Source organism: Artemia franciscana, chromosome 8, assembly GCF_032884065.1.
Source record: "Artemia franciscana chromosome 8, ASM3288406v1, whole genome shotgun sequence".
NCBI classification, from domain to species: Eukaryota; Metazoa; Arthropoda; class Branchiopoda; order Anostraca; family Artemiidae; genus Artemia; species Artemia franciscana.
In genome coordinates this window covers 22,494,788-22,506,895 of record NC_088870.1, presented here as the reverse complement: position 1 = coordinate 22,506,895, position 12,108 = coordinate 22,494,788, and the positions used below count along the sequence as shown (strand labels likewise).

Below are 12,108 nucleotides of genomic sequence, written 5' to 3'. Positions count from 1 at the left end.
CCAGCTGACTGTTTTTTTTCCTGTTTCCTTGTGCACACATCCAAATATTCTTTAGTTTGTCAGTGATTTCTACTGCAGACGCTGTTTCGGTTTCAGAAATTCCTTCCGCATAGTTTTGAACAAATCGAACGTCTTTTTCGTGACCATTGTAAAGAATCATGGACCATTTACCATTGTATTTTACTAGCCCCCTCCACCTAGAGGGTATTTACTTCTCTTGGAAGTACTTTTGCTCCCATTACTTTTAGTTCTACGTTAACACTCAGGGACAATAAATCACATGAAATTCCCAATTTTATTACTATTAAGGACCTGAAGTTTAACACTCATATTATAGATATTGTTAAACAAAACAATGCACTTTCATTTTCTTTAAAATTTGGATAAATCAAATTCTGTAGGATGTATTCTTTCGATTTATGCGCGTCCTTTATTATTGGAATACGCCTGTATAATGTAGGGTCTTTTGAACAGACTTAATTAATGCGTTCTGATTGGCTTCCTTTGGCTATGCAAAAAGAGCTTAAAACTCCTATTTTATTAAAAACTATAGGCACTATAAGCCGCCACAGCTAGTATCACTACTGATTTATTGACTGTCACAACCCTATTAAACACGACATTCCTTGCTTATCCACCCAAAAATGAAGAAGAAGAAAGAAATCACCTATCTTTGTCCTTACTTTTAGGAAGTGGTGAAGCCTCACCTTCTTTGAAATAGAACGAAATAGAATCAAAACATAATTTCACTCTCTCTCTCCGCCGTCACATACTCGCGTACAGTGCTTTATTAATTTATGTAAGCTAAACCTTCAACATTTGTTTAATTTTGTTTTATATATTATGAAGTAAGAATTATTTCCTTATCAAATCTCCTTCTCAATATGCCAAACTCTTGGCTAATACCATTTACTGTAAAATAGTGCCATTTCCAAAAAAAAAGAAATACCTAGTCATAGAAGAAATAAAAGAAAAAATAAAAAGATATAGAAAAAGAAAATTGAAATTAAATTGATTTCAAAGTGATTACTTATAGCCTTTGGTTATTGATTATGTTTCGTCTAGTGCTATTTCTTTTCATGTGGATTTTATTTACAGTTGTAATTTCACTTTAATCAGAAATATGAAAGAGGACATAAGCCAGCCAAATCTGACAATTGTTTTAGATTCATTAGAGAGAAAGTTTGGAGATGTTTGTGGAAGGCTTGAAGCAGGATTTGCCAAATTCGCCTGCTCGGATTCACCACCACAATGGTTTTTGCAATACATAGAAGCAGTGAGTCATCAATCTATCGTTTTCTCTATCACCACTTAAGTTGTAAACTTTCGCAATTATTTTCGAGAATGATTTTTAAAGATTCATTTAAAACTAAATTTATTTTGATTATTTTGATTATAAAACAGAAAATTATTTATTTAAAGAGTAATAGGATAACAGTCCTTTGTTAGCAAGAAAACTTCTCAGCCTGACTGTTTGGAAATGCGTCATTTATGAGTGTTTGGTCGAGGGTATCATGAGGGTTTATTTGAGGGCCACTAATTATTTCCATTTTTCTCATTTAGAAAGTTTTACACTAGGAAATGGATTGACTATTTCTTGTGAAGACATAGAATTTTTCTTGGATATAGAGGGTAATATATTATAATATCATGTTGAAAAAAGACTAAATATTAATCAGACAATTTGCAACGGCTGCTGCAAAATATGTAATATCTTAAAAAGCAATGATTGGGGTCGTTATATGGATGACGTAATTTCACTTTGGAATTATGGGGAAGCTGAACTTCGGGGCTTCTTAGATCATCTTAACACTTATGACCGAAATTTGCAGTTCACCCTAGAAGTTGAAATTGAAAATAAACTACCGTTTTCAGATGTATTAATTATTCGTAATGCTGATGAAATGGATTTTACTATATATCGAAAGCAAAAAAAACAAAAAAAACAATACATATCGTCACCTTAATTCAAATCACCCCACACAAGTTAAAACAGCAGTTCTAACTTCCCTCATTGATCGTGCCCCAAATATTTGCTCCGATTCATATATAAATTAAATAAAAAAAACTAGTTTTTTTTAACTGAAAGTAAGGAGCGACATTAAAACTTAAAACGAACAGAAATTACTCCGTATATGAAATGGGTTGTCCCCTCCGCAATCCCTCGCTCTTTACGCTAAAGTTTGACTCTTTGCCACAATTCTACTTTTTAAAACAATTAAAAACTTTAGTGTAAAGAGCGTGGGACTGCGGAGAGAACAACCCATTTCATATACGGAGTAATTTCTGTTCGTTTTGAGTTTTAATGTCACTCCTTACTTTCAGTTAAAAAAACTAGTTTTTCTTATTTGCTTTCTGAACGTTTTTGAATTAATGCATGTTTGATTTTGGCTCTCCACACATAAATTATTAAAATGAAATTAGTATATTAATTTTTTTTGGCTAAATGGCTTTCTCTTAGTTTTGATCAGACGATTTTGAGAAATAAGGGGTGGGGAAGGAGGCCTAGCTGCCCTCTAATTTTTCGGTTACTTAAAAAGGCTACTAGAACTTTTAATATTCAACGAACGTTTTTACTAGTAAAAAATACGCGTAACTTAAGAATTAACTTACGTAATAAACTTTTATATTCTTATATTTTTATTATGTGTAAGAGGGGGTTTGTACCTTCGTTAATACCTCGCTCTTTACACTAAATCGTAAGTTTTGTCCCAATTCTTTAAGAATGACCCCTGAATCAAAAAGACCGTAGAATAAAGAGTTGAAATCACTAAAAATATTTTAACATAAAGAGCGAGGTATTTATCTCCTCCTAAATACCTCGCTCTTTATGCTAAAGTAATTTTAGAACCCCTCATATGCGTAATAATCTCCTGTTCGTTTTAAATTTCAATGCTATTCCTTACTTTCGTTTGAAAAAACGTTCTCATGTTTATTTTTTCATTGTTTTTTTATAGTAATACTAGAAAATCCTGCGCCCTTTTCATTGAATTTTTCTTCCCCCATGACATATTTCTCAAAGGAAAGATCCTCCCCCAAAGCCCTCTCCCATCAACCCCACCACCCTGAACCTAAAAATCCCCCTGAAAACGTCTGTACACTTCCCAATAACCATTACTATATGTAAAAACTGGTCAAAGTTTGTAACTTGCAGCCCCTCCCTCAGGGATTGTGGGGGAGTAAGTCATTCCCAAAGACATAGTTATTATGGTTTTCGACTATGCTGAACAAAATGGCTATCTTAAAATTGTAATCTGTTGACTTTTGGAAAAAAAATGAGCATGGGAGGGGGCCTATTTGCCCTCCAATTTTTTTGGTCACATAAAAAGGGCACTAGAACTTTTCATTTCCGTTAGAATGAACCCTCTGACGACATTCTAGGACCACTTGGTCGATACGATGACCCATGGGAAAAAAAAAACAAACAAATAAACACGCACCCGTGATTTGTTTCTCCGAGTTCTCTGATATACCGAATGCGATAGTGTAATTTTCGTTAAGATTCTATGACTTTTAGGGGATGTTTCCCCCTTTTTTCCAAAATAGGGCAAATTTTCTCAGGCTCGTAACTTTTGATGACAAAGACTAAATTAATTGTAATTTATATATTTAGAATCAGCGTAAAAATTCGATTCTTTTGATGTATCTTTTAGCATCAAAATTCCGTTTTTTAGAGTTTCGTTTACTATTGAGCCAGGTCGCCCCTTACTACAGTTCCTTACCACGAACTGTTTGAAAAGAAAATAATGCGGTATTTTGGGGCTTCTGACATTATTACTCCTTTGCGGAAGTTAGGTTCAAAATTGAAAAAGGATTAAATTTTTTCTCTGGGCCCCTTCCACCTCTTAGTTCGTTTATTTTCCCGTTAGTTTTCACCTGTTTTCGCTTTATAGTTGTATTATCTCTTAGCAGTTCTTTCGTTAGTTGAGTTATGATTGTGGTATATATGTTTTATGGCTCGTATAGTTGTGTTATTTTGAAATTATACTCCATAATAGAGAGGCTCCGAACACCAACCATTGTATATTAAGCTCTTAATTTGACGTTTTTTTCTAACGTGACCAGATTCGTCCTGTGCCCTTTTCAATGAGTTTTTTCCCCCATGTCATATTTCTCCAAGGAAAGATCCTCCCACATAGCCCCCTCCCTCAACCCTACCCCCAAAACCAAAAAATTCCCCCTGAAAACGTCTGTACACTTCCCAATAACCATTATTTAATGTAAACACTGGTTGAAGTTTGTAACTTGCAACCCCTCCCCCAGGGACTGTGGGGGAGTAAGTTATCCCCCAAAACATAGTTATTATGATTTTCAACTATGCTAAACAAAATGGCAAAATCGTTAAGATCCTACGACATTTAGGGGGTGTTTCTTCCTATTTCCTAAATAAGTCAAATTTTCTCAGCCTCATAACTTTTGATGGCTAAGACTAAACTTGATGAAAATTATATATTTAAAATCAGCATTAAAATGCGATTATTTTGATGTAGCTATTGATATCAAAATTCAATATTGTAGAGTTTTGGTTACTATTGAGCCGGATCGCTTCTTACTAAAGTTCGTTACCACGAACTGTTTGAAAGCTTTTAATTGTTTTAAAAAGTAGAATTGTGGCAAAAAGTCAAACTTTAGCGTAAAGAGCGAGGGATTGCGGAGGGGACAACCCATTTCATATACGGAGTAATTTCTGTTTGTTTTAAGTTTTAATGTCGCTCCTTACTTTCAGCAAAAAAAATTAGTTCTTTTTCATTTAATTTCTGAACGTTTTTGAATTAATGCATGTTTGGTTTTGGCTCTCCGCACATAAATTATTAAAATGAAATTTGCATATTAATTCCTTTTTGGCTAAATGGCTTTCTCTTAGTTTTGATCAGATGATTTTGAGAAATAAGGGGTGAGGAAGGAGGCCTAGTTGTCCTGTAATTTTTCGATTACTTCAAAAGGCAACTAGAACTTTTAATTTTAATTTTAATTTTAATTTTAGTTTTTATTAGTAACAAATATACGTAATTTAAGAATTAACTTACGTAACAAACTTTCATAACCTTATATTTTTATTATGTATACGAGGGGGTTTGTACCCTTGTTAATACCTGGCTCTTTCCACTAAATCGTAAGTTTTGTCCAAATTCTTTAAGAATGACCCCTGAATCAGAAAGGCCGTAGAATAAATAGTTGAAATTACTAAAAATACTTTAGCATAAAGAGCAAGGTATTTATCTCCTCGTAAATACCTCGCTCTTTATGCTAAAGTAATTTTAGAACCCCTCATATGCGTAATAATCTCTGTTCGTTTTAAGTTTCAATGCTACTTCTTCCTTTCATTTGAAAAAAACGTTTTCATTTTTAATTTCATTGTTTTTTTATAGTAATGCTAGAGAATCCTGCGCCCTTTTCATTGAATTTTTCTTCCCCCATGACAGATTCCTCCAAGGAAAGATCTCCCAACATAGCCCTTTCTCTTCAGCCCCACCCCCAAATAAAATAAAATCCCCCTGAAAACATCTGTACACTTCCCAATAACCATTACTATATGTAAATATTGGTCAAAGTTTGTAACTTGCAGCCCCTCCCCCAGGGATTGTAAGGGAGTAAGTCATCCCCAAAGACATAGTTATTATGTTTTTCGACTATGCTAAACAAAATGGCTCTCTCAAAATTTTGATCCGTTGACTTTGGGAAAAAATGAGCGTGGGAGGGGGCCTAGATGCCCTTCAAATTTTTTGGTCACTTAAAAAGGGCACTAGAACTTTTCATTTCCGTTAGAATGAGCCCTCTTGTGAAAATCTAGGACCACTTGGTCGATACGATGACCCCTGGGGAAAAAAAAACAAACAAACAAATAAACACGCACCCGTGATTTGTCTTCTGGCAAAAATACAAAATTCCATATTTTTGTAGATAGGAGCTTGAAACTTCTACAGTAGGGTTCTCTGATACGCTGAATCTGATGGTGTTATTTTCGTTAAGATCCTACGACTTTTGGGGGGTGTTTCCCCCTATTTTCATAAATAAGGCAAATTTTCTCAGGCTCGTAACTTTTCATGGGTAGAACTAAACTTGATGAAACTTATATATTTCAAATCAGCATTAAAATGCAATTCTTTTGACGTAGCCATTGAAATCAAAATTCAATTTTTTAGAGTTTTGGTTACTATTGAGCCGGGTTGCTCCTTACTACAGTTCGTTACCACGAACTGTTTGAAAATGCAGAAATAAACTTTATCAAAGATATTAGTTTTGGTAATGGATACCCTATTACTTTTGTCAATAAAATAATTAACCGTAGAATAAAAAGACATTCTTGTAAAAGCGAAGAAGATACTTCACAATATGAGGCTACTGATAAGCCCTCAAATATTGTCCATCTTCCGTATATCCCAAAGATCACAACAAAATTAAAAATATTTGCACAAAAAATAACCTGTACGTAGTTTTTACTAATGCTTTTAAAATCCTCAATTTCTTACATTCCGGTAAAGATAAGACTCCAGTTACTTGCCAGAGAGGGGTCTATCAAATACCTTGTGATTGGGGTAATTATTATGTCGGCAGGACTCATCAGAATCTAGACGGGTTACAACAGCATAAAAATGACATAGACAAGGCCTTAATTTCAGATAGTTCCAACAAATCCTTGGATTTTGCTTTAGGTTGGCATATATTTAACAACCCGTCCCACATGATACTTTTTGAAAACTCTTCACTCATCAGTAGTGATTTGGGAATAAAACAGGTGGTTCGAGAATCAATCGAAATTAATCTCAAAATAAATAATAATAATTCTTTGAACAGGGACTTTGAACAGGGGAATACTCACTAAATTCTTTATACTCGAATTTAATTAAAAATGATCTAACAAAATGTTTTACTAAACCGATTTATAATAGTACTGAACCAACTACGAAAAGGCCTTTGAGACAGGCTGCTAAACAAGCAAGATTAGCTTTAAGAAATTGCATCTAATCATTTTGTTCTCTTTAGTTTGAAAGAGCTTATATTCTCTTTTCATTCTTTTCACCAGTCCTGGTTGAACTTCGTTGAAGTAAGGATGCTAGGGCTATTTTCAAAAAAGTTTTAAAAAGTGTTTTTCTGATTATTTAGTTTTAATGCTCACAATTTGATGTAAGTTCATTTATATATATATATATATATATATATATATATATATATATATATATATATATATATATATATATATATATATATATATATATATATATATATATATATATATATATATATATATATATATTATATATATATATATATATATATATATATATATATATATATATATATATATATATATATATATATATATATATATATATATGTATATATATATGTATATATATATATATATATATATGTATATATATGTATATATATACATATATATATATATATATATATATATATATATATATATATATATATATATATATATATATATATATATATATATATATGTATATATATATATATATATATATATATATATATATATATATATATATATATATATATATATATATATATATATATATATATATATATATATATATATATATATATATATATATAGTTTCTCTTTTATTCTTGTATTGTGCTGAAGACGGCCCTTGGACATAGGGCCGAAATATCTACAGAAATAATATCCACTGTCTTGAAAAGATTTTCCCTATTTTCTCTACTTTTTATTTGTTGTTATGGAAAGGCAGTGTGGTCTTCGTTGCTAGTAATAGCTAGTAATCATAGAAAATCCTGCACCCTTTTCATTGAATTTCCCTTCTTCCATGAAATATTCCTTTAAGGAAAGATCTTCCCACATGGCCCCCTTCCCTCAACCCTACCCCCAAACCAAAAAATAATCCCCCTGAAAATATCGGTACACTTCTAAATACATTACTGTATGGAAACACTGGTCAAAGTTTGTAACTTGCAGCCCCTCCCCCAGGGACTGTGGGGGAGTAAGTCAACCCTAAAGACATAGTTATCATGGTTTTTGACTATTTGGAACAAAATGGCTATCTGAAAATTTTCATCCGTTGACTTTGGGGAAGAAATGAGCGTGGGAGGGGGCCTAGGTGCCCTCTAATTTTTTTGGTCACTTAAAAAGAGCACTGGAACTTTTCATTTTCGTTAGAATGGGCCGTCTTGCAATAATCTAGGACCAATTGGTTGATACGATGACCCCTGGGGAAAAGAAAGAAAAAAAACGACAAACAAACAAATAAACACGCACCCGTGATCTGTTTTCTGGCAAAAAATATGAAATTCCATATTTTTGTAGATTTGACCTTTAAATTTTTCTATAGGGTTTTCTGATACGCTGAATGTGATGGTGTAATTTTTGTTAATATACTATGCTTTTAGTGGGTGTTTCCTCCTATTTTCCAAAAGAAGGCAAATTTTCTCAGGCTCGTAACTTTTCATTACAAAGATAAAATTTGATGAAACTTATGTATTTAAAATCAGAATAAGAATCCAATTCTTTTGATATATTTTTTAGCATCGAAGTTCTGTTTTTTAGAGTTTTTTTTACTATTGAGCCGGGTCGCTCCTTACTACAGTTCGTTACCACAAACTGTTTGATATGAAAAAGTGTTTTGTAATTAACTAAATATATCTCAACATATTACTAAATGTTACTGCTAAATTATTACTAAATGTTATGTTACTATTACCAAATAATCAAAAATTCCTAGTGCTATAAATTTAGGGATTAAAAATAACTGTAAAAACAAACTTTTGTCAATTTAAAAAATAAGCTTGGAACCCCTCAAAAATGTTAAAAGAAATTCTTTGCAAAATGCAACTTAAGGATAATTGGTATTTAAAACGTTAAGGTGTCTATTTCATTAGACATGTCAGATGCTAGCTCTAGCTCGAAACCGGGAATATCAATACTAGCTGCAGATTTCAAGCAAAGGCTTCAAATCATAAAAAAAAAATCGTAAAAAATTAAACAACTCATGCAATCGATTAGGTACTCTTACTACGAGGGTTGATAATATGTATAAAGAACATTCGGTTCTTAAAAGTAAGATGGTTAATAGTGAATCGAAAAGTGGAAAAACTGCCTCACTTTGCAATTAGAAATTTGTACCGCTTAAAATTTGTTTAATAAAATTGAAAAGAAAAAATGAAGATTCAATGAGTCGGATTGTGAAATTGAAAGCCGCTTAGTACGAAAATAATATCATCATATGGAATGCAGTCTGTGAGGATATTGATAACGCTAAAGCTTTATTCACAGAAGTTGTTTGCAATGTATTAGAATTGCCTGAAGTAAATTTTACAATCTCGCAATATGACAGAAATCGTAAATTCTTAAAGGTGACACTAAATAAAAAATACAACAAGTTTTCTATTATAAAAAATGCCAGCAAGCTGAAGGACAAGACATTTCAAGGAAATAAAGGCAACTTGTTTATTTGTGATGATCTGCCAGCCAAAATTCATAAAATACGTAAGCTGATTTTAGTGAAACGGGATAAATTGCGGATGATTATTAGATATGAGGCATGGATATCAAAGGGGATTCAAACAAACTAAATATTCATTTAGTGATAGCATGCCAGAGGTTGATGACTTTCCGGACGCCCAAGGACATGTACATCTTAGTTTTCTAAGGGATGTTTCAGTGAAATAAAATCATGTTGTCTAATAGTAAAGCGCCCTGTTAGTATGTTTTGAAATATACAATTAGGAAGCGTTTAATCATGTTTTGTCTCGTATTTATTTGTATTTGAGTTATCTTCTCACTAATTTTTGTTGCTCTATATATTTATTACGATTCTTTCTGTTTAGTTCTCTATTTTTTTTAATGTTTTTTTAACTGCTTGTTTGGTAGCAAACATGGGTCTTTATGAATAGCAGTAGAATATTGAAAGAAATTGTCTTAGAATGAAGACATTTATCTTTTCTTTTCGTAGTGGTTTCTTAGAGGACTGCAAGGGATACAATTGATACTTTTGTATCGACATCAGATACGGACATATTTGATTTATGCGAAACTTTTTTAGATGAGTTTTCAATTGAAAGTATTCATGTTGATGGTTATCAATTGTTTCATGTTGGGCCTTGGTGTTTTAAATAAAAGTTGCATACCAGCCCGTGCCACACTAGACTTTTTGCCAATGAATATTGAAATGTGATTTGAATCTTGTGTTGTTGAATGTTTTTTTCCAAATAATGAGAAGATTCTAATCGCAGTTATTTACCGTAGTCCGTTAGCTAGTCAGATGGAGTTTAGGAATGGTTTTGAAAAATTCATGGATAAATTAGCTAGTCTTAATACGTCTTACCCAGTTACGGGAGATTTTATTATTGACTTAATCAACCTTGTTTCTGATGATCAGAATAGAATGGATATTAACACTTTGAAGTTTTTAGAATGTCCTCTATGTCATGGATTATATTCTGTATGTCTTGTACCATCCAGAATAACTGACACGTCATATTCACTAATTGATAATATTTTTTCACCTGAAAGGGCTGTTAGTACATATGTCATTCCAGAGGATTCATCTGATCTCTGCATACTTATGGCTGATTTTTTTTGTGATATTTCCCGCATAATAAAAAGAAGATAACAAAGCGAAGAGACGTTGGAGAAATTTTATTAATTAAAAGAAGCCCTCGATGATGTAGGATGGAGTTCAGTAATTGATGGAATGAATCTAGATCATTCCTTAGATAACTTTTATAATATAGTGACTGAGAAGTTTGATAAATTTTACCGGTATAGAAATCTGAAAGGAAAGAGGCATACACCAAGAAAACCATGGGTAAATGTATCGCTTTTGAGCTCTATTAATAAAAAAAACGCTTATATAAAATTAAAATGAAGTATCCCATTGAAATAAATATCAAACGTTTTAAAAACTATAAGAATCTGTTAGTAAGAATTCTTAGAGAAAATGAAAGAGTATATTGTGAAAATTCATTTAAAATTCTGATTCTCCTCGAAAAATTTGGAATTTAGTTAAGGAGAAAATTGGAAAAAGTAAAAAGTTATCACATCCTGAGGTATTAATTAATGCAAATGGTTAAGAAGTTACAGAACCGCAAGATGTTTCTAATATGTTTAGTGATTATTTTGCTGGTGCTGGTCAAGCGATTGTTTCAGCAGGAATAGATTTGTCGCCTTACAGGTCGCACAAAGAATATTTATCCCCCCCACAATGAATATACGATCATATTTCTGGTCCCTGCTAGTGTTGCTGAATTCTATAAGATTATCAAAAATATAAAAAATGGTAATTCAGTGGGACATGATGAATTATCAACAAATTTGTTAAAGAGAATGCCGGAATTGTTTTTGAACCACTTTTCCACATTTTCAATTTGACAATCAATTCAGGTATATTTCCTAGTAGATGGAAAATCGTTCAAATATCAATTTGGATTTAGAGCAGACCGTTCGACAGAACAAGCAGTTGCAGCTCTTTTGTTAGAAATAAATGATTGTTTAGATGATAATTTCTATGTGGCTACTGTTTTCTATGATATAAAAAAGCATTTGACACTTTAAACCATGAAATTCTTCTTAACAAAATTATAAATTCTGGCATAAGAAGGAAAGGATTACAAATTATTAAATCATACCTATGCGGACGCAAAATCACAGTAAATGTCGATGGAAACATCACTAATTTAAAAAGTCTTATTGATATTGGTGTTCCCCAAGGCTCAGTATAAGGTCCACTTTTATTTTTGATCTATATTAATGATCTTCCCCGAGGTTTGCATGAGAATATTTGCCATGCTGTTCATTGCAGATAATACAGCTATAACAGTTAAGGCTAGGGATTAATCGACCTTGACCGAAAATCTGACTATAAGTATTACCTCAGTTAATCGATGGTTTGTTTCTAAAAATCTAGTACCGAATTTTAAGAAAACTAATTTTATGGTTTTTGGTCATTCAAAACGTTCCACTCGAGAGATTTCTTGTGAGGAGCTACAAGTTGGTGATCAAAAAATTTTTAGGGTCCAATCATATCATTATTTAAGACTTTTTCTTGATCCCCTTTCGTCATTTCATAATCATATTGAGTATTTAAGATTAAAACTTGCTCAAAATATTGCGTCAATGTA

General features: G+C 32.1%; 1 protein-coding gene across 3 annotated transcripts in view; it reads left to right on the top strand.

Annotated features, from left to right (window-relative positions):
* The window catches only part of LOC136030151 (eukaryotic translation initiation factor 4 gamma 3-like), a 119,685-nt gene that overhangs the window by 12,005 nt on the left and 95,572 nt on the right, over window positions 1–12,108 (top strand). For 2 of the 3 annotated variants that reach the window (XM_065708855.1, XM_065708854.1), the window contains exon 2: window positions 1,099–1,276. In XM_065708855.1, coding sequence (XP_065564927.1) covers window positions 1,124–1,276 — 153 coding nt within the window. In that variant the 5' untranslated portion in view covers window positions 1,099–1,123. Of the gene's footprint in view, window positions 1–1,098; window positions 1,277–12,108 lie in introns of those variants that run through there. The other variant, XM_065708857.1, reaches the window with a different exon arrangement.